Below are 24,011 nucleotides of genomic sequence, written 5' to 3'. Positions count from 1 at the left end.
CTGAATAGATAACTATATGTATATTCTGTGTGTTGCATAAACCTATAAAACTTTCAAATCAAATCGAGAAAAACTTGTAAATTGCAAATCTTGTGCTGAAATGTTACGTAAGCATCTAATAAATATCGAATTTCTAGTGCAAGCGGTTTGCGATTAGGCAACTATTGAATAAGAATGAGAATTATTAGTTTGTATGCTACCACAAAGTGAGGTCGTAGTGCTGAATTCGGTGCTGAATTCCGTTTGTGCTGATCTCGGACTGACAAAACTATGGCGGAGCAAAAAGGTAAAGGCGGTGGAGGCCATGTCAAAATTGACTCAAACTCAACTTTCTTAATACTTATGAAATATTCATAGAAATTCGCAAACGCATGAAAAGGAAAACGGAGAAGTGGCCCTGACTATGTGAACTAAGGATCAACGACTTGTTATCGTACATGGATTTCAGGAGTTTGAGACTTTTAATATATTTAGTTATTTTTCGCAATTATAAGTAACATGCCTTGTTGTTTTTAGCATAGCGGCTTAAACAATAATTAAAGATAGTTTATTACTTTTTCAACCCATTTTGTCCCGTTTAATAATAAAAAACCTTTTACCCTTTAGTTATTTAAAATATATTTTAGATTTTTAGAGAAATTCCATACATTATTTTAAATTAATAGTTAACTAATAAACTAACATATTATTTAAAAGGAACGATTAAATACAGCGAAACTTAGGTTTTGAAAATGTTTATTTTATGGCCATGAATTAAAAACAGTTTTATTTTGAAGCCCCTTTAGTATTATATTAAATATATAATACTAAATTATTGATCAATCTACTTACTTAAATAAAAACAGAAAAAACGGCATTTCATTAAATGTATTTAAATGTTTTTTAATGGGACAAAATTTAGTTACATTTGAATACTTATATTTGTGGTTTAAGAGCACAACTAAAGATATAGTCAGTGGCTGCTTGCTTAATTAGGTTCTGAATTTTTAACTTCTTTAACTAGTAATTTATCTGCTCAAAATTAAATATAACATTTTTTTTATTTAGTCGTATTACAATTGTTTAACTAAATTCTTATATTATTTAATTTACGTGACAATCGTTTATATTTTGCGTATATTTCCTAGTCAATCCTATGCTAAGTTGTAGCCACGACCTAATCAATGGGCCAGACCTTGAACTTAAATCGCTGACAATTCAGCCAGAAAACAGAACCTTAAATCTGTAATCTCCAGACGTAATACCATACCAGCAACCCGCGGAATATCGGACAACAAACAAAAAGGTTGAAGAAAACTGGAGAGTATCATGATACTATCCGATGTGGGAGAGATCCACTGAGAGAACCCCGCTGGCGACCCTGTGTGTAGTTTGATAGAGCGGTAGATAAAGACTCGACTCAGATCCGCGATCGGTGCAATTGAGTGATACGGTGGTTCTGAGTGGGGAGAATCCGACCCGAGTGCATATTAAATAATACCCGAGTGGCCTGGCTCAATCAGTCAGTCAGGTAGTGCTCGGAATGCTCGCACATATCGCGTATACGCCCCGGCCGGCATTAAAACAGACTTGTAGACCCACTCTCTCACCCGATTTAGTATCTTTGTATTTGTGAGAACGCTTCTGGAGACCCGCTCACATTTCGATGCATTTCGCAGTTTTTACGTTATCCACAGGCTTTTTTGCGTTTGTAGTTTTTCGCGAGCTTAGAAATTGCATTTCTCGTGCATTTGTTCAGTTTGAGTCCAGCACGCGCAGCGTCAACGAGCGGATCTCTATTTTTCCGAATCTGGTCTACGGCTTATTCGTATTTTCTCCCGGTTATTCGAGTGTGCAGTTATTTTTGTATTTTACAAGTATTTAGCCCATCCGAAGCAAAGTCAAGCCGTCTGTCGTCAATATTGTCTCTAACTGTAACTCGATCGCAAGTAACACAATTTCAAAGTGCTCGTTTGTTGGGTTCTGTTTCGATTTTGGGTTTAAATTTTGTTTGTCTTTGCCTCCTTCGCGCTTCGCACGAATTTTTAAAATTTCTTTATACTGTTGACTGTGCCGAACTTTTTTTTTACCTTTTAACAACAATGAAACGTTCGCAGAAATAACTTAAATGGTTTTTGTGTTTGGATATCTGTTTCTATATATATATGCATGTCACCAAGTGCAATCCGGCAAGAAATACCAAAAAGAGCAAAGCAGAACGGGAAAAGTTGTTATGTAACCTTTTAAAATGTTTTGCACACATGCGCTATAATAGCAGAAAAAATACAAAAAAATCTTAAAGAAATTTAGTGTGAAACAGAAAAAGACAGATGAATAACCTGTCGAAGGAATTTAAATGGATGGAAATAAATAATTGAATTTATAATGGGTATTTTCGAATCCAATTATTTCAGTGTTGCTATAAATAAATGTGAATGATGTTGCAATAATAATTTGTGCAATTAAAAACGAATAATAATTAAATACAAAATCATATAAAAATTTAAACATGTACAAAATAATGTTTTCAGTAAAAATAATATTTTCAGAAAAATACTGGATGCAGCGAAGCTTAAGAACATGCGTGTTTAAATAATTAAACTACCTTTTCCAAAAGTTGTGCGCCAGATCCGAAAACATAATCCTAGAAGTCAGCTGCGACCAAATTGTGAAAGTAAAGTGAACAAAATGAAAAAAGTAACAAATAGAAATAACTAGCGCAGTGTCAAAAAATATTGTTAGAAAAATGCCTCGGAAAAGCGATAAGGCGAAAACCGAGGCGGAAACACGAGGAAAACGAGAGGAGATACTTCTCGCTTAAAACAAAAGTGCATTCAACTAAAAATTACAAACAAATTATCTGCCAGAGGGAACTTTTCAATTGATTTACAGTTCCATTTAGTTGAGCAAATACGTTTGTCTGAATAATGTTATTAAAAAATTTAAATATATACGAAAATATGTTGGTATGTGCTCTTTATTCTATTGGAGTTGTGTTGTTACATTTTTTCATTGTCAAAGTCGGCTTTTATACCTAATAAAGAGATGGCTATATAGTGTTTGTGTTAGTTATTACCAGGCTATAGTAAATATATACCAAAGGCGATGCGTTTTAGTCATATAGTTCTTGTGTGCGGGTTTCATTAGTATTTTTGTTTTAGAGGAATGTGTGACCTCGGAAAACAACATTTTTTGACCTTTAACGTTGTAATCCATAGGGAAGCGATCCCAAATTTATGATCAATTTGTTTGGTTTTTTATTTTTTATAGTTGTTTTACACTTTTAAATTTATTAAATTGCTTACATTTAATTTTAGGTTTCCCAGAAACATTTTAAAGACAACTTGTTTAGTATTTTGGCAGTTGCTGAGCTCTATCATTTATGTGATTTGGTTTTTATGTTTGCTTAATAATTTTTTTAACTATTTTTTTTCCGATATTTTACAATACTGCAGATTTTTGCGAAAGAATTTTCATTGTCATTAGTAGAAAAACTATACTACTACTATACTACTACTCTTATTGAGAACTTTTTCATACCCAATAGTTTAAAATTTATATAACAATAATTTAGTTTCGATGCAAATTTTGTATTGGGTGTAGCTAGGTATTTCCCCAGGCACCCTTTCAACCTTACCCTTTTCCGTTTGTTTTATTTTAATTTTTTTTTGTATTGTTGGCTGGCAAGACTCAGGTCTCGGATCTGGCGTCTTTTTAAATTTTTGAAACGTCATCGTCAGCGTTTGACTGCCCCGAGTATCTGTGTGTGCCAGTCTGTCTAGGTGTGAGTGCGTTACTGATAGTGTGAGTGCGCGTGTGCATTTTGTGCAGTGGTGTGCGATCATGCAGTAGCCGCACACGCTCCCAGTAAAAGTTATTTCAATTGACAACTATATAGACATGCAAAATGGTTTTAAACATTACATGTAGTTTAACTTCGTTTTCGTTTGTTTTTAGTCAAAAAATATGTGACACAGTTACGAAATGTTACTAAATAATTACTGCAGTCAGCTGCACTTTCTAGGCATTTTCGCTTGGGTTTGCAGAGCTTATATTTTGCTTTCATTTTGAGCAAATAGGTTGTTGTTGATACGGTAAGATAAGCATCTGATTGACAACTGCCCAGGTATTTTTTTTTTAGCAAATTTTAGCTATTTGTAAACAAAGAAAGATAACTTATAGAAAGCTTCTGGTAGTTTTTAAAGTTTAAGGTAACTATTTACTATTGAAGTATCTTATGAGTAATTGCACATACGTCTCAAGTTCATTATCAAAATGAATGAAGAATTTATTGTTTCGTGTTTATTAAAAACACAGTAGAAAGTATTTCAGTAAAATTCCAGAAGCATAAAAAAAATGTGATAAAAATACCATAAATAAAGTATTAGTATTAAGCTATTTACTTATTATTCATATTGAAATCAAACAAAAGAGTACATTATTTAGGAATCCTATATTTGTATGACTTTAAGTTCTAAAACTTAATAAGTTGAATTTGTTCAACAACTTATATAATTATATTTTTTTTAATTTGCTTGAAACTTTAACAATTTCCAGTAAAGTCATTAGATTTTTTCACTTGGCGATTCCCAAGCCATTTTCTATACAGATATTTCTCACTTTAATTTAAAATTCCTTTGAAATAACAAATTAATTTGTAGTTAGTAAGTCTCTTAACATGTTCAATTATTTAAAGTTTCACCTCCGTGTAGCAATTCCAAATTTAGAGTATTTCCTCAGTGATTCCCAGAATTAATTAAACACACTAAATCATGATCAAGCCGTTATGATGTAGCGATGATATTGAGCAGGCGGACTTTAAATGGTTAAGTGGTCATCACATCTGTTGATTTATTATTAAATTGTTAAGCGTTAATAAAAAGGCGTGTACAAGATCCGTTTATAAAACCCTAAAACCAAAAAAAAATTAAAACTCCTTACTGGAAAACCATTTAATTGTAGGGGCCTTTAACCCCTTAAATCATGAAATCCGTATTTAAAAAAACTATGCTTTAGCCAGGTCTAAGTGTAATTCACAGGAAAGGAAAACAACAAAACTAAATCAATGAACGGAAAAAGATAAAAATAAAAGTGAAAAATTTAATTAAGTCAAGTTTAAAACAACAAACGCAAAAGTGAGACGAAAAGTATTACACGTTTTGCGGAAAGAGAAATAGCAGGGAAAACGACGACGAAAAAAACGGCTGTACAACAGGTCGTATGAGTATTGGGTATTATCACTCACACACGGACACTATGCTGTAATCGCAATGCAATTAGCATTGCCAAGCAAAAGCTCAAGTTCACTGACAAAGAAATCAAGAGAGGGGATATATATACATAAATGGCTACCAACACATCGGTCGTATGCGATAATTTCTGTAACTGAGCGAAGCTTTACAAATGCAATCAAATGACGTTAGTTCCCCCCTTCGAAATGCGACAGAGCGAGTCAGCAGGCGTTAGAGAGTGCAAGTGAGCGGGACGGGGCGTGTGGGACCGAAAGAGAGAGGTATAGATATAGCCACTATATCTCACCACGCTCGTGAGTAGGTCAGTCAACGATCTGCGTCTGGGTTGAGTAAACCTGCCATTGCGCTGCACTCCAACCGGCTTTCTGTGCTTTCCCACTATTCCGTACAGTATGCTGTTTTTTCCAACCAACTGGCTTCCGCATTGCAAATATATAAATACGCCTCAAAACACATATCACCAAACAATGTTGTCAATGCCAAATGTTTACTATGAAAGCTTCTATCTGTAATAGATGATGGGTTCATACACATCATATGATTTGATGATAGTTTTTAAGTTGTCTCATGCAGTTTCATTTGCTGGGGTGAAGGCCAAAAGTAATTGACAGTATTGAGGAGAATGATTTTGTTTCTTGGTTTGTTTTTTTTAAATATTATTTGTTCTTTTACATGTTCATTTTATGTAATATAAAGTAGGGTCTATTGCCAAAAAAATTGGATAACGGGTGACATTTTGCTATCATGGTAAGGCTTGAAAATATTTTTCTTGTTTAACCATTAGAGCAGAGGTACCCAAAAGATTATAAAATATAAAAAATGTCCTAATTAGAACAAAATTCTATTGTTTTTTGACCAAAACACTTCTCGAAATTTTTATTATTAAAGTACTTTTACAGACACAATTTTGTAACCAATGTTTACGTACATTTATGGCATTAAATCTACATTATTTTTACACGAAGTAAAAAATTTTAGAAAGTGATTGATCACCTGGCTTCTTAAAGTCAACGAGCTTTTAATTATATGCTTAGCCAGGAATAATTGTTTCTAAAAGAGATGTTATTTAAACAGATGATAATGAAGGTTTCGTACACAAAACAAAAGGTTTAAACTTAGTTTGAATTCAGTGGATTAACCCATTACGCTCGAGCTTATAATTTAGCAAACAATGTTGTAACTGGACCACATTCCTTGGGGCGATGCTAGAACATTCAATAATAATACCTGACACGTTCTCTAAATGTCTCTAACTTAATCTTTTTGCACTGTGCGACAAACCAAGCCAACCGCACTAATTGCAACACGAGCCATTAAGTGAAGTCATTGGCAATTATCTGGCAGCATTTCAAGTCTGGGTTTTGGCCAACAGCTACTTACGGTTAACCAGCAACACTTGGCCAAAGGCACGGGCAGTGTGCCGCCTTTGATGTGTATTTAAACTGATGTCCCCGGTGTGTACATGTGGGAAATTATGAGCTGAGCTTTGGGTCGCTGGTCAAACGAAGCTAAACGGATTAATTACAACTGGCTCGGCAGATGTAGGGCTGTTTAATTTTAAGCTGCTTTGCACATTTTAATTATGCACTGATTTTTCGCCAATGTACCAGCTTTAAATGGGCTCAACTCCAACGTCACTGGGTGCTGGGAATCAAGTTTTCAACCCATTCCATTTGGTAAATGCATTTAACAGGCTTGCAAAACCTTTGACATTTACTGAAAAGTTTTCAAGTTGTTGTTCGGCAAGAAATTGCTTTTCGCCGAAACCCTTTAAATGCTGGACCGTCAATTAACAGGGAATAATTTTGTGGGTGTGAAAGCAAATGACTTCAGGTGCGGGAAATGATTGGGAACTAAATGGGATATAAAGAATTCAAAAGAAAGTAAAGCAAACACAGAGAATTATGCAATCGGAGCGAGCATGGAAGCTTATTTATAGCTGGCAAAAAAGGGGAGCATCCGCAGGCAAAGGTCGGCTGCAGGCAGAGCCAGGCAATTGGTTAGCAGCTGCTCTACTCACCCTCCGGGCTGGTCATCCACCCAGCTCAGCTCAGCCCAACGCAGCCAACCACCCAACCACCCACTCACTCCAATCACCGAGTGGTTGTTAAGGCATTCGCCGAACGCATTTTGTAACATGACAAAATAGCGTAGCATACATTTCAGGGGTTGCAAATGTGCAACATTGATTGGCACGGCCAACTGGCAGATTGGCCACGGGGCCTCCACTCGGGGATCCTGCGCAGGCGCAGCTTATGCGGTTACATAACCCCACGAAACCGATTCGAAAAGGATGCTGGCAGCCAGCAAAGCCGAAACAGAACCACAACTGCACTTGTTGCTGACAGAGCGCGGCGTTTGGCGAACATTGCGATTTGGAGACGCGACGGAAAAATAAAATACCTTAACCTAACTCACCGAAATAAAGCTAATCAATTCTGTGTCCCCTTGCAGCCATTCAAAATGTGGCATATTGAGCATATGGAAATCAATTGTTGCGTGAACATTACTTGAACTTTTAACCAAATACCAAAAGCACATATGAACAAAATTATGTGACGGAGTAAATTGTGTGTGGCGTTTGTGAGCAAGTCTTCAAAAGAAGTGGAAAGTTTCGAACTTTCTTCGGTTCCTCGCTTTGCCTACTCTTTTTGGGCAATAATTTAAAAATTGTGCGGTTTGAAGTGGATTATCCGACAGACCCGAAAATGGACGACGAAAGCGATGACAAGGATGATACGAAAAGGTAAGTTCAGTACCCATTAAGCACCCATACTCATGTACTAGTAGATATTCATAAATAGATAGCACAAATCTGTGCACAATCTGCAAGTGACAGTTGACAAGAAGTAAAAGAAAAGACGTGTATATGGCGTTTTGCTAAATTTTCCACTAGGTGAAGGTGGATTTGTCCTCTTTGTTTATTATTTTTCTGATGAATGACTGTCTCAAGAAACGACTGCTGTCGTCATAAAATCCCAGGTAGCTCCGCACCAATTCGATAATTCACACCCCCGGTTCAATCAAAGAAAACTAATACCGTGGTAACTTAATTCTTTGATCCGTTTTTCCTATGGCCGACTTAAATGAATTGTAATCTGAGTGCAAATTCGATTAGGTCATGCAATAATTACATTCACCTGGTCTAATAACCCCGCTTCTTAATAACCAAGAGTAGCTAAAATACTTGCTTGAAATAAATACAAGAAATTAGTTATCTGATATCCAGAATGATGAGAAAACACAATTGTTTATGCAAGGGTGGGAACGAACGGCTTTAATTACTTATTTTAACAAAGTTTCTTTGCAGACTGGCCCTTTAAAGTCCCGATATGTTTGCCGCAATATTTTGCAAACTATACAGCTATTGCATTGCATTTATGCAGTAAAATAAACGAATTTCAATCTTTTGCAGCTATTGCAAAAATTAAATATTTGTTAAAACAACTAAAACCTTGATGCTATGATGATTTTTAGTTATATTATTTTGATGTTCTCATAACAACTATTTAACATCGTTTTCCTTTTTTCTAAAATTAAAAGCATAACTCTGAATTCTTAAACCTTTACTATACACCAAAGACAAAAAAAAATTTGAGTGTATAGAAGTTATAAATATTTTAAATATTCCGATGGTTCTCTTGGAATCGTTTGATTTTAATCAAATAAAAACCGCAATTCTGAAACAAAACAACTTTTATACATCTCAAAGAAAACAAAACAAATAAAAACAGCTAAGTTAAAATTTATTCCGACTTAATTACCATCTGTATAGCATTAAAACATGAAGACTTATTTGCGTAGAAACGGACAGACGGACAGGCGGACAAGACTTTATAGGGTAGGAAATGTCTTCTTCATTGTGAAGGGTATAATTCCTTTAGAGGCATTTATTGTTGTAAACTTAATTTAATACTACTTCCACTAATAGTTTTGCATGTGAGTGAAATACTTGTAAGTACATTTTATAATCCTTTATACAAATCACCACATTGACTCGTCAATATATACTTCCAGCTTGTTGCCCTTCAATTAATTGTAAACACATTACTGGTTATCAACTGCCATAACATACTCAAATAACCTGACAATAACAATAATCCCAAGACTCCGCATATCAACCAGTTAGTGACATGCAAATGTCAATGCCAGAGCAGAAAAAGTTAACTCTAGCGCAGCAAACTCAAAGTGACAAAGGGAACACAACCCTTCGCAATCCTTAGAAAAATCCGGGATGATGATAGCATATGGGCATATATGGCTAATCAACGCCAGACAATGCCTCAATGGGTCGGACACACGTGGGTCACACACTCATTTGGGGGTGGTAAATCCAGTTTGTTATGAAATATTTCTATTTCTAGTGAACGTTGACGTTGCTAACCGTAAATGCATCCTATTGATTCTTTTTAATTCATAGCTTCCTTTGCAGAAAATCGCGCAATCTCAGCGAAAAGAAGCGGCGGGATCAGTTCAACTCGCTGGTCAACGATCTGAGCGCCTTGATATCCACTTCCAGCAGAAAGATGGACAAGTCCACGGTCCTGAAGTCCACGATAGCCTTCCTGAAGAATCATAATGGTGGGCAAACAATGTTAATTAAACGTAAGCATTTTAACTCAAAATGTTTATTATCAGAGGCCACCGATCGCTCGAAGGTTTTCGAAATTCATCAAGACTGGAAGCCCACCTTTCTGAGCAACGATGAGTACACCCACCTGATGCTCGAGTCTTTGGATGGTTTCATGATGGTCTTCAGCAGCATGGGCTCCATATTTTATGCCTCGGAAAGTATTACCTCTCAGCTGGGATACCTGCCGGTAAGACAATTTAATGAATCAAGATTCAAATTCTATAAAATCCTAAGGGAGCGCTTGATTTAGGAGCTTATCAAAATTTAAATATTTTTTTAGCTAATCATAGCTATACAAATCTATAGAATCAATACGCCCTAATTTTAAGGCCTGGGTCTTAACCGTCGGAAAAAAAGGACACCATTAATGTGTGTTATCTTAGTTTAATTGATAACTTTGCAACGATCTTTAAATCATTCAAATATATACAAATTTTTGGAATCACCAATAAGACAAGTTTGTTATGTGTTTTATTTTTAAGCAGGCCAAGAGCGTTAAATCGGTTTAGACAGTCGATTCGTAAACTAACAAAACTTAACAAACGACAAAAAGACAAATTTCTTGTAAATAATGTCTTCTAAAATTAAAAGAGCGGTTAACGTGCATTCAACCAACGTTACTTCGGACAATCCCTCGCGTTACGAAATGCTATCCTGGGTAAATAGCACGTTGAAGGCCGAGTTTTCGAAGATCGAGGAGCTGTGCACCGGAGCGGCTTACTGTCAGTTCATGGACATGATGTTCCCCAACTCGGTTCCTGTCAAGCGCATCAAGTTTCGCACTAACCAGGAGCACGAGCACATACACAATTTTAAGATCTTGCAGGCGGTTTTTAAAAAAGTGGTTGTCGATAAGGTCGTTCCCATCGAAAGGCTGATCAAGGGACGCTTTCAAGATAACTTGGAATTCCTCCAGTGGTTCCGCAAGTTCTTCGATGCCAACTACGATGGCCGAGAATACGATCCAGTGATCGCTCGAAACGGAGTCACCATGGGTTTCGGCACTCATATTGTGGGCCCAAAATGCCAGAAACAGTCGCCCAAAACCACGCCTCGATGCGAAAGCCAAAAAGGGCTCAACATTACATTTTGATTCGGAAAAGGCCAGTACGGAAATCAAGCTGGAGCTCCTGCTACGTTCTCAGCAGCGGGAAATGGAACAGGAACGGGATTTCTACTTTAAGAAACTACGTGACATTGAAACTCTTTGTCGAAAGCACAAATCTGACCCCACTGCACAACCTATATACGAGAGTGTTCTAAAGATTGTTTATGCCGACAGCCCCAATTAATGTATCCAAAAACCCGTAATTTTTATCGAAATTTTTAGTTCTTTTGATATTGGTTACTTTTATGAGCGCCTTACATATATCACTTGGCACTCATACACAAAATAGTTTGCGTGTTTGTAGTTTTTCGCAAAAAAGTGTAAAGAATTTGTGGAAATTAATAAACAGACACTGCCCAAGTTACAAATAATAGAGTAATATAACGTAAAGAGATAATAATGATCGAAACTTGGAAAGAATAAATAGTTTTGGTGCTGTGGATTAAAATAAATTTATGGAAATAAATGAGTATTTAATGAGGTCTTAACTACTCACATGAAAGATTTATGGGCCCTAATATTAATTTGAGGGTAATGCTAAGTGTCAGCAAATAAATACGTATTTAAATAATATTTATGGACCTACATCTCTGACAAATTTAACATATTCCAGCAAGATCTGTACAACATGACCATTTATGACCTGGCCTACGAAATGGACCACGAGGCACTGCTAAACATCTTTATGAATCCCACGCCGGTTATCGAGCCCCGACAGACGGATATTAGTTCCAGCAATCCAGATCACATTCTACACCCATTTGAGGAGGGGTGGAATGGAGAAAGTGGATGCCAATGCCTACGAACTGGTCAAATTTGTGGGTTACTTTCGTAGGTAGCCTTGCAGAGAGTTTCGGTCACCTCCACTGATGCTTATCCTTTAGGTAATGATACCAATACCTCCACGGGTTGCAGTTCGGAGGGCACGAACGGAGGCTCCAATGGACAGCCCGCGGTGCTGCCGCGCATCTTCCAGCAGAATCCCAGTGCCGAGGTGGACAAGAAGCTGGTTTTCGTCGGCACCGGTCGCGTCCAGAATCCCCAATTGATCCGCGAAATGAGCATCATCGATCCCACCAGCAACGAATTCACCTCGAAGCACAGCATGGAGTGGAAGTTCCTTTTCTTGGACCATCGGGCGCCCCCGATTATTGGTTACATGCCCTTCGAAGTTCTGGGCACTTCTGGCTACGATTACTACCACTTCGATGATTTGGACAGCATTGTGTCGTGCCACGAGGAGCGTAAGTTACATTCTTGTATTTTGCGGCTGCTTTGATTTGCAGTCAACGATTTTGTTAACCTTTTTTATTGTGGGCTTAAAAATAAATAAAATAAAAAAGTTGCCATAGTCAGTGCTTCATCATCTGCAAAAATGCTGCGTCGACTATAGGTTTTCAAGGATGTACATAAGCCTTAAAGACTACCCAATTATCTAATAGGGCTTAATAAACTAATTTTGAGATATAATATCACTTTTAAATAAATTTTGTCACAATAGTGCAGAAATTTATAAAATAGAACTTCACAAAAGATTTAACTTTTAAGCCGCATAACTTTTTACGCAGTGAAGGAGACGTTTCCGACACTATAAAGTATATATTTTCTTGATCTGCATCACTAGTAGAGTCGATCTAGCCATGTCCGTCTCTCCGTCCGTCTGTCCGTCCGTCTGTCCGTCCGTTTGTACGCAAACTAGTCTCTCAGTTTTGAAGCTATCTGCATAAAACTTTCTATTGCAGGTAGTATATAAGCCGGAACGAGCCGGATCGGACGACTATAGCATATAGCTCCCATAGGAACAATCGGATAAATAAATGAAAAAAAATTATAACTTTGCTGTTTTTTAATTTTTTGTTTAGTTCTTCGGCATTTAGTAATGGTTAAATATTTCCGATTTACGGTTGAAATTTCATCAAAATCGGACGACTACAGCATATAGCTCCCATAGAAACAATCGGAAAAATAAAAAAAAATTATAACTTTGGTGTTTTTAGTTATTTTTTAGTTCTTCGAGATATAGTAATGGTTAAATATTTCAGAATTACGGTTTTAATTTCATCAAAATCGGACGACTATAACTTAAAGCTCCCATTAAAACAATACAAATATTAAAAAAAAATTGTTATTTTTAATTTAACTTATTTATTTTGTAATTTTTTTACAAATTCTTTATGATTACTTAATAATTTGACAGTTCAGAATTACGCTTTTAATTTTATTAAAATCGGAAAACGATATCATATAGCTGCCATGAGAACTATCAAATAAGCTTCAAATAGCTTCAATGTAAACATACACGCAAGTAAATCATAATTTTAATGTTTTCAAGAACATTCAATTTAAGCAATAGCTGCAAGGGTATATGAACTTCGGCTTGCCGAAGTTTGCTTCCTTTCTTGTTTTTATAAATGTGTATACTATACTATTTGTGTTTTCCTCGCGAACTCGATAATTGCCCACAATGCTTAAAGTTTTGTTGGACCACTTGTTGGTACTGTTGATAGTGCATCAACAAAAGAAAATGAAATAAAAAGGGGTATGGTCTAAGGCAACTGAAATTACATATGTTTTCTTAAGGCTAATTTTTGTTGATCCCTTTTTTATGGTGTTTAAATCCCTGTTAATAGTTCGTCAGACGGGCGAGGGCAAATCCTGCTACTACCGATTCCTCACCAAGGGCCAGCAATGGATCTGGCTGCAAACGGACTACTATGTGAGCTATCATCAGTTCAACTCCAAGCCGGACTATGTGGTCTGCACTCACAAGGTAGTCAGCTATGCGGAGGTCCTCAAGGAGAGTCGAAAGGAGTGTCACAAATCGGGAAACAGCAGCAGTAGCAAAAACAACAATGGAACCAGCAAGGCTATCGCCTCCACGGCAAACAGCAGCCAATCCGCATCTGCCACCACCACTCTAAGGGATTTTGAGCTGAGCAGCCAAAATCTGGATAGCACTTTGCTGGGAAACAGCCTGGCGAATCTGGGAAATGAAACGACGGCCACATCGCCAGCCGTCGACTCATCGCCCATGTGGTCCGCATCGGCTGCTCAGCCCTCTGGTTCCTGCCATATTAGTTCTCTAAAGACATCGCGACCCGCCTCGAGCTACGGAAACATCAGTTCGACGGGCATATCACCGAAATCCAAGCGGAAGTGTTACTTCTACAACAATCGGGGCAATGACTCAGATTCCACGTCCATTTCCGCGGATTCTGTCACCAGCCGGCAGTCCATGATGACCCACGTTAGTTCGGTAAGTATAACAAAATGAATAGATGATCGAAAGGGTTGTTCATTAAAGCCATAAACCTAAAGGATTGCACCTCTCTAATTAAATGCCGTGGACAACAAATAAAGCTTTTCCCTATTGCTCAAATAATATATAGTTTACTCCACCCTTAGCTAATTGTTCTTTTTTTGTTGTTGTGACTAATATCATCATTTGAATTGCTGGTATGTGTGGGTAAACAACCGTCTTTATGCAATCTGGTGCTACCGAAAATTCCGTACTCAGAACAAAATTATTATCTTTTGCAAAAAAAAAACAAAATACCCAGTTGTAAATGAGTAACAGCTTTAAATATCTTTTATATAAGTATGTTTAAATATATTTCGCGAAAACCAGTCGCTCTTTAGCATAGTTTTGGTCATCAACGAACCCATTGCTTTTTGAAAGAAAAGAATATACTTTTTGTACATGAATAACAGGTATAATATATTTAAATATATTGCTTGGTTTCATACTTACTTTAATGAGTGATTTACATTATTATTATTGCGGGTGCCTAATTATCCACCAAAAAATATTAAAAGCGTAAGTGGAACTAGAGGTTTTATGGAATATTAAATTTTTGTTATAGCAAGGGTAAATAAACTTCGGATTGTCAAAGCTTGTTTCCTTTCCTGTTAATGGTTCATTGAGTTCTGGCGATGTATGTATTTTTTTATTTGTTTAAAAACATTATCTTTTGTAAAAAAATCAAAGTACCCTGTTGTAAATGAGTAACAGCTTTAAATATCTTGTATATAGTATGTTTAAATAAATATCGCGAAAACCACTCGCTCTTTAGTATAGTTTTGGACATCAACGAAAACGTTGCGTTCTTAAAAAGGAACTCGAAGTTATTCTGCATTTAATTATCGTGTTCTAAAACTACAGAACTTTTGTCTTAATGTTTTTGTTCCCTGATTCAGAAATTGACACTCACATTTTTTAGTTTGGTTCAATTTTTTAGTTTTAGCAATATTTTTCAAACCTTGTGCATTTTTTTTTTAGATCGGCAACATATAAACACTAAAACACAAAATCAAAAGACAGTACAAAAATCACTTGATTATAAAATTATTGATTATTTAATTAACATTTATAGAATTTGCAAGAACAAATCAATATAAGTCACGGACAATAAAGGTGAGTGTGTGAAGTGCGCAATAATGCCGACAGTTACCCATCTTGGAAATTGGGTCCTCCCGAAGGTCAAGTGCCAGGACATTAGCGAGTGTAATTTGGTATTCCTTGATGTCCTGACACTTGCTACCATCGGCGGATAGTTTGCAACTGGGACCGATCAGTTAAAAACTGTTGTAATTATTGCAAAATAATAAGGTTATATATGGTGAGTCAAATTTTTTGACATTATTAAATATCCAATAAATTAAGTTAGGACTTTGAATCAAATACTTAGTTTAATATGTTTAAAGGGTCTAAAACTAATACATATAACTCAATAAATTTGTTGGAAAATGTATAAAATTTTGTTGTCTTAATGAGTGATTTACCCTTTCGATCATCAAGTGATTTCTCAAAATCCATATTTTATATCTAATACTCTTGTTATTTCCTCAGCAAAGCCAAAGACAGCGATCGCATCACCGTGAACACCACCGCGAGCACCATCACAGTCAGTCGCATCATCACTTGCAGCATCAGCAACAGAGCCAGCAGCAGCAACATCAGCATCAGCAGCAACAGCAGCAGCTGCAACAGCAATTGCAGCATACGGTGGGTGCTCCGAAAATGGTGCCCCTGCTGCCGATTGCATCCACGCAGATCATGGCCGGCAATGCCTGTCAGTTTCCCCAGCCCGCCTATCCACTGGCCAGTCCCCAATTGGTGGCACCCACTTTTCTGGAGCCACCGCAATATCTGACCGCCATACCCATGCAACCGGTGATCGCTCCGTTTCCGGTGGCGCCAGTGTTGTCGCCACTTCCGGTGCAGGCACAGCAGGATCTGCTGCCCGACACCGTGGTGATGACGCCCACGCAGAGCCAGCTGCAGGATCAGCTGCAGCGGAAGCACGACGAGCTGCAAAAGCTGATCCTGCAGCAGCAGAACGAGCTGAGGATCGTCTCGGAGCAACTGCTCCTCTCCCGCTACACATACCTGCAGCCCATGATGTCGATGGGCTTCGCATCGGGCAACATGGCAGCCGCCGCTGTGGGAACCATGGCCGGAAGTCAGCGGGGTCTCAACTTCACCGGCAGCAACGCAGTGCAGCCGCAGTTCAATCAGTACGGATTCGCCTTGAATTCGGAGCAGATGTTGAACCAACAGGACCAGCAGATGATGATGCAGCAGCAGCAGAATTTGCACACGCAGCACCAACACAACTTGCAGCAGCAACATCAGAGTCACACGCAACTGCAGCAACATAATCAGCAACAGCAGCAACAGCAACAGCAGCAACAGCAGCAACAGCAGCAACAGCAGCAACAGCAACAGCAACAGCAGCAACAGCAGCAACAGTTGCAACTGCAGCAACAAAATGATATTTTACTACGTGAGGATATCGACGATATAGATGCCTTCCTCAATCTGTCACCCCTGCAATCCCTGGGCTCGCAGTCCACCATTAATCCCTTCAGCTCCAGCAGCAATAACAACAATCAAAGCTTTAACGGTGGCAGCACTCTGAACAATGGCAACCAGAACAACAACAATGGCAATACGAATCCACCGCAAAATAACAACGAGGACTCGCTGTTGTCCTACATGCAAATGGCCACCGAATCGAGTCCCTCGATCAACTTTCACATGGGCATCAGCGATGATGGCTCCGAATCGCAGAGCGAGGACAACAAAATGTTGCACAGTTCCAGCAGCACGCAAATGCAGCAGCAGCAGCAACAGCAACAGCAGCAACAACAGCAGCAACAGCAGCAACAGCAGCAGCAGCAGCAGCAAATCCTGCAGCAGCATCAACAGCAGTCAAACAATTTCTTCAGTGCGAATCCCTTTCTTAGCAACAGCCAGAATCAGAGCCAAAACCAGTTGCCAAACGATCTGGAAATATTGCCCTACCAGATGTCCCAAGAGCAATCGCAGAATCTATTCAACTCGCCCCATACAGCCCCAGGCAGCAGTCAATAGGGGAATCCCGATGCAAATAACTCCATCGATTGTAAGAATTTAGATGAGTGTTATTCAAGTTTGGCCTGTGGCTCTCTTTATTGAACCTTCTTTATTGGAAAATTAGAACTAGTTGTAGATCTCGACAGACTGAGTATTTGTTCTCCCCTTGATTCGTGAATTGTATATAGACTAACGCATAGTTGAGTTCTCAAAATATTTCAGTGTAGGTAGATTCTAAGCTGTTGTTATAAAATGTTTCGTTTGTAAGCTTAAGTTTCCATAAGTTAGCTTTATCCAGTAAGTGCCATCGAGGCGCAAACAGGGATCTCTGATACGTAATCGAACCTTAAAGCCTAACCCTTAGCTGTTGGTAATTAAATTTACCGAGAAGCGTCTAACAGCGAACGAGTTGAGCAAAGCTAATCCAATTCCATATTATTTTCAAGACTGGGCTTCGCCACTGAGGTCAAATAAAATATTTATATAGGATAGGTATTTGTACAATTCAAAACTCAGGTTGAGATTGCAACTTACATTTATTTTGCTGTGAACATATTCCCATAAGCTATCTTCAGGCCTGATCTTTTCCGACAGATGAAAAACCATTAGTTCAATCAAAGATAACTCCTGTGTTCCCTGTATTACTATTTTTCTGTTGGAAAACTTCGTTCGAATATGTTTCGATCTTCAGCTGATAAAAAGCCAAATGCTTAAACTAAGAATTTGTAAATGGAAACAAACTATCTTAAACTCAACTAAAACTACCTTAATAGTTCTAGTAAACTCAGTGTTTAAGCTCTGTACATACCTATAGGACAAGTCGGAAGAACTTTCTTAAGCCTGTAAATACCCATACGAAGATAATAATCTGCAACTATATTGTACATAACTTAGTGTTTTTATGTTTCTCAAAACAAGCTCCGAAAAAAACAAACTGAACAAGCTAATCAAATCAAAAAAAAAAGTATCGAACCAAACTGAGTTGTAATAAAGCAAACAAAAACAGTTACAAAAGACGACTAAGTTTAATCTTTTCTTAGAGAGGGAGTAGTATAGTAAGTAAGTATCGCGAGTTGATGTTGCTCATCAGATTCCTGATCTTGTCATTCAGATTGTAGACGACACCCAATGGACAGAACAAATTTGCTAATAGGTGGTTAACTATGGGATTTCGTTAGCAAGTTGTAAGTCTTCTTCCTCACAGTTTAACTACATGGACTGGCACTGCGTCGACGCATTCTCATATGTTTTAAGTGAATCTGAGCTAGAACACTATGTTACTTGAGATGTAATTTACATATTTTAACCCATAGCTAATACAAGTTTTGCCATCAGATTATTTTCTTTGATTACCACTTTAACAGGTGCAAAATTCTCCCGGCAGACTTCATCGAAATCTCTACAAGGATGATTTTCTTGTTAAACTTGTTCTATATGCATTGACTCATCTGAGGCTTCGAGTATGCCGTCCGTTGACGGAAGGCAGCGATAAGAACCTATAAGGTTTCGCAGCCACCTTCACAGTCCCAAAACAAAGCGGAATCTTCACTTTCATTAATGTCTGAAGAGAATACAAATTCAAATATTTGACTTAAGATGTAAGTATTTTGGTACATACCCACACAGGTTTTGCCATTAGATTCACCTATTCCCAGCACTCGCATTTGTTACATTCATGGGCACAACCGCCATTATCATCCCCACAGTCCTAAAATCTAAAGTCATATATTTAGTGTTGCTACATGCCATCTTAAAAGTTAATACTTTAGTTACGACTGGCCGCTTTCTGGCTTCATATTCTGTATAAACTTCTCTGTAAGCCAGCCAAAGAATACAATTGGGTTGGTTTCCTAACCATTTATATTTTGAGCAGAACATCATACTGCTTCCGGAAGATTTTTCCTCCACTCCAATAACTCTCAACGGTGGCCTGACCATAATCGATCCTTGGGGGAACGACCCTATGGCAAGTTTGGTCCAACCAACCAACCAAATTTAACTATACAAAACAAAATAAGTTTTGTTTTTAGTTATATATAAAGGAACTATAACATAGTGACCTATAGCTCTTAGCATAGCATGTGTTAAACACTTTCTTAATATGTATATTTGCCTTAGTGGAGTTTGTATGAATAAATAAATAACGGTTGAATATATTTTCTTTGGGTTATAACTGATTACGGTATATCTTATTTTGTTAAGAACACACTCTTTCTTTGGTGGTCAAGGCAAGACTGAGACTGATGCCAAAGAGAATTGTTGCCAAGTAGATACACAAGCTATAAGAGAACATCTAAAAGACGAAACGCGTTCAAAAGGAATCTATATAATATATATTTATACCACTTAAGGAATGAGACGGTTGGCGCCCAGAAATCCACGACCAAAAATCGCAAAAAAAACACACTCTTGTTATAATTTAGTGGTTAAATTTAATTTAATTTGGGTTGTAATTGAAAATACAAACGCAGTCTTTTTGGTACAACATTTTTTAAAGAAATAGTTAATAACAATTATATTATATTAACATTTGTATTTTCCAGTGCCATTTTCAAGATCTTAGTGTCGGGATAGCAGTAATAATAGCAGACTGGGAAGATTTTGATGTAAACCAGTTTACCATAGTTGAGAATGGTTGAGAATTTATATAAACCTAGTTTTTCAAAATAATGGAAAAAAATAACATAAAAATAAATAAAATATGCAAATAAAAAACTTTTGGTACATTTTTTTTCTTTGTTCGAACATGGATAACGGGCAGCCAAAAATATTTCTTAGTTAAATCATTTAAATCGTTTTTTGACGTAAGATCAAAATATTTTATTATTAATTTTTCAACACATTTTTCTATAAGGTATAAATATTCTTTATCAGTATTTCCGTTTGCTCGTCAGTTCTACGCAAACTAACCTCTCAGTTTTAAAACTATCTGTGGTAAAACATTCCAAAATGTGTTATTTTTGTTGTAGGTTGTCGGTATAAGTAGCTATATATATCATATAACTGCCGTTGGAAAGATTAAAGATTTAGATTAAATAAAGCTGTCATAGAAATGCTCGAAAAATGTATCGCCAAATCGTGATCACATCAATGTCTAAAGCTATATACCTATACAAAATTTTTTAAAGTCGTATTATGAATTATTATTTGGGGATATAGCTATTAGATAAAAAATATACGACTTGACCCAGTTTGTTTTCTCTCTTAATTTGAGGTTTTTTTTTTTCTGTATGTATGGACTGTGCTCTATTAGAAGATTCAGATAGGGATATATAATGGGACAGATGGTTGTAAGCTATGATAAAAAGTGAACCATGAGGCATGCCATTATTGGGAGGAAAAGGGTAATTAAGTAAATCGCCGGTTTTCACAAGATCATAATCAACAACAATACAGCACATTACCAAACAAACAAAAACATTTAAAAAATACGACTAATTTTCATGATATTTATTTTTCGATGCGTTCTTAATAATATATAAAGAAGGGGGAAAATAAAATATTAGGACATGATTCAGACACGCAGCTTGACAATGGCATTCTGGAGAATCTGGAACTCGGAGTTAATGTTGTTCATCAGATTCGAAATCTGAGGCTTTGAATCAAGAACCTCAACACTCTGGGTATAGGCATTGTAGCGGACACCAAATGGACGCGGAATCGAGTTTGCAAATTTACTAAAAGATGATTAAGTATTAAAGAGGTTTCGTCAGCAACGTTTGTATCTAATTTCTTACATGGTCTTCTCCTTGGCAGTTTCAAAACTATCAGACACGTAGTACAAGGGCTGAAACTGCGTAATTGGATACTTAGTGATGCCAGTGACCTCCGGTTCAAAGTCCTTCAGCTGTGGCTTATCCGTGAGACAATATTCCAGTTCTCCATAGGAGGACAAAAGACCAGCCCCGTAGGCCTTCAGCTCTCCCTCCTGGCGGCACAATCCATACTCGACAGTGAACCAGAAGATCTGTAAGTGTTTAGATATTATAGTTAAATAGTTATAAACAGAAGTCCAGTTTCTATAAGTAGGTTTTGAAAAATACGATTGGACTTCTTACAGTGGATAGTTTCTCGATGTAATCATCGGGTGCTCCCAAGGAAGCCAATCCAATCTCCTGACTGAACTGAGCGAAAGCTGGATCTGCAAAGAGTGGAACGTGGCCCATCAGCTCGTGGCAGACATCCGGCTCTGGGGTGTACATGGGCTTGCTGGGATGCCGGATGTACTGGGTGGAGTGGAAGACACGGAAGGCCAAGCCAGCCAGAAAATCGCGAGAGCTAAGTAGTCCGGCCACGGGGCGCAAAGTGAAACCAGTGCAATCTGCAAAAAAAAATAATTTATTAATTATAAAAAATCTTTCCAATGGATTTGGAGCTGACGCACCTCTCAAAAAATTTGAGACATCCTCCAGCTGGGGAATGTTATCTTCCCGGAAGCCACAGTTGTCCACCAGCAATGGAAAGACGTGATTGTACTCCCGACAGGCGTGGGTCTTGTATAGCTTCGTGAGATTCCTGAAGATAATGCCCCAGGTCTCGATCTCCTCCTTAGTATAGTCCACATGGGGCAAAGGCTCACCATGCTTGTAATTGTAGGCAATATCGGCAAAGTACTTGCGACGCTTGCGATATTCCGGATCGGTAAAGCCAGGATGATCGGAGTCCAGTTCGGAGCCATAGCTCAGAATCTGATTGGCAAAACGATCTAGATCGCGTATACGCCGAGGGAACCAGGGCACAGCAGTTGCATTATCCTTGTAGTCACGCGAAATGATGTTGAAGTAGCTGCACTGCTTCTTCACATCATCGATTGCCCTTCCCAAGGCGCCAGACTTTCCATCGGCCTCCACGAAAAACTCGTAGCCGGGGACACGCAGCGAGGATCGCGACTCAATGTGCACAAGGTTGATATCATGCTTCTTGAAAATGGCCAAAATATTAGCCAAAGCTCCGCTCGAAAGCGATGAATCCTTGGGCGAGAACAGAAGACAGGTGTTCCTGGCCTCCTGAATATCCACACCTTCGACTATATAAGCCGAATCCTCAACGCGCGTTGGCTAAAAAAGTAATATATATATTTGGTAAAATGTTGTTTAGTCGTATAAGCCAATTGAAAAGATTAAATTCTAAGTTCCTAATATTCGATTATAATTAAAATTTGTATTTACTGAAATTTCTTTATCGCTCGGAAAAGGCTATTTGCGTCATCGAAAATTTTAAAGATTGACAATATGTGACCTAGATAAGGCCAGCAATCAAGCAAGGCCGTAATAATTCCTAACTATTGCGACTTTGAGTAACCTATAAACCAATCTCCTATTACAAAGGTTAACTAGGGCCAAAATCGATTATTTATTTAGACGAAGCCCTAAATGTGCCTACAAACTGTAACTGTAGTACTTGCATAAGTTTATTCATTTGTGCATGGACCATATCGAAGGCTTAGGTCTGACCGCAATGGCAATCGGCGCATATTGCCAAGGACCCGACCTAGAACTTGGTGTACTGTGCCTGTGAGAAGGTCGCTAAGCTAAAGTGGTTAGCCTTTTGAAGTCTTGAGAAACTACAAGGGCATAATATAAGTCTTGGGACTAACTGAATTTAAATAGTTTAAATATTTAATAATAGCTATCATTATATTTATTAAGAGAGGGTGGTAACGTTAAACTTTTAAAAAGAATTTGGATTTGATGTTAAACCTGCTTTGACACAAACAAAAACATGCGGCTAATTTAGTAATTCAGGTTCCATTTCTAGTTTATTGTGAATAAAGAAATATACTACTTTAGTTCTCGGGGATTTTCTTTAAGCTACTGATATTTTGTTTTGACACCAAAGTAAAATTCCACTTAGACCAGAAAAACACTCTGTTTTTTTTCATTACTATTCCTTTGTCTAGAAGTATTACGAAGTAACCCATTTCAATGACAAGTGCATTTGATTATAACAAATATAATCTATTATTTGTGTTGTAGATCCGCTTTCCTATTTAAATCAATTTACAAATAATATATTTATTTATTTTGTTGTTCTCTCAAGGTAACAAAAGTTCATGACGAGTACACAAAGCAATAAACTTATTATTGTTATTAATTTGATAGCTAAACGGTTCACTTTCTATACGATGTGAACAGAGAAACTGCTGATTCAACAAACCTTATCAAACGAGACCTGCCGCTGGTACATTCTCAAGATTTTCTGATTTCTTTACTTAATAACAATCCGAAGGCGAACGATCCGCTCAGCACACGATTTAAAACTGATTTCATTTTTTAGTTCAACACGCGCTTAAATAGACTTTTCAATAGGCCCCATAGCTGAGCCAAAACGACAACGAAAACCAATCCGATCTGAAACCAGTAAAAAATAAAAATAATATTACGGGCAATCGGACGAGTGAGTGATCTTGGAATGGCATCCACTTGCGGTCCAATCTCAACACTAACTCTGCGGCTGTGGGGTTATCAGTGCCCCGTCTCGATGGGCCTAAAATCTCATTCCATCTCATTACTGAAGCCGCCGTCTGCCTATCAAATCTAAATATTGAAATTTTAATACAGTTCTGCATCTATAATTGAAATTTTTTAGGAAAGAAGATTGAAACCTTATTGGACAGCATTCCCTTTTTTTTTTAAGTTCTAACTTCCCAAAATTTAAAGACCTTAAAATATTATATAATTC

The 24,011-nt window shown here is 37.5% G+C and overlaps 3 protein-coding genes across 3 annotated transcripts; 2 read left to right on the top strand and 1 right to left on the bottom strand.

The window, feature by feature from the left end:
* Positions 1-1,248: 1,248 nt before the first annotated feature.
* Positions 1,249-18,347, top strand: LOC128258826 (circadian locomoter output cycles protein kaput). The gene is given in 9 exon segments (XM_052990729.1): positions 1,249-1,856; positions 7,686-7,977; positions 9,664-9,812; positions 9,870-10,051; positions 11,586-11,711; positions 11,713-11,803; positions 11,857-12,216; positions 13,603-14,228; positions 15,822-18,347. Coding segments are annotated over 8 exon segments (3,099 nt in total). The 5' UTR covers positions 1,249-1,856; positions 7,686-7,939; the 3' UTR covers positions 17,349-18,347.
* Positions 10,326-11,281, top strand: LOC128258835 (microtubule-associated protein RP/EB family member 1). Its single transcript, XM_052990764.1, has one exon. The coding sequence runs from the start codon at positions 10,436-10,438 to the stop codon at positions 10,955-10,957; it is 522 nt and encodes a 173-aa protein (XP_052846724.1). The 5' UTR covers positions 10,326-10,435; the 3' UTR covers positions 10,958-11,281.
* Positions 18,348-20,759: 2,412 nt separating the features above from the next.
* LOC128258832 (protein henna) lies at positions 20,760-23,647 on the bottom strand. The gene is made up of 5 exons (XM_052990760.1): positions 23,487-23,647; positions 21,715-22,387; positions 21,389-21,651; positions 21,068-21,297; positions 20,760-21,007 (listed from the first exon to the last, which is right to left on the bottom strand). The coding sequence occupies exons 1-5, from the start codon at positions 23,514-23,516 to the stop codon at positions 20,845-20,847; spliced, it is 1,359 nt and encodes a 452-aa protein (XP_052846720.1). The 5' UTR covers positions 23,517-23,647; the 3' UTR covers positions 20,760-20,844.
* Between the last annotated feature and the right edge of the window lie 364 nt (positions 23,648-24,011).

This window comes from Drosophila gunungcola, assembly GCF_025200985.1.
Source record: "Drosophila gunungcola strain Sukarami chromosome 3L unlocalized genomic scaffold, Dgunungcola_SK_2 000003F, whole genome shotgun sequence".
Lineage (NCBI taxonomy): Eukaryota > Metazoa > Arthropoda > Insecta > Diptera > Drosophilidae > Drosophila > Drosophila gunungcola.
The sequence above is the reverse complement of the archived record's forward strand: the minus strand, read 5'-3'. Positions and strand labels throughout refer to the sequence as shown.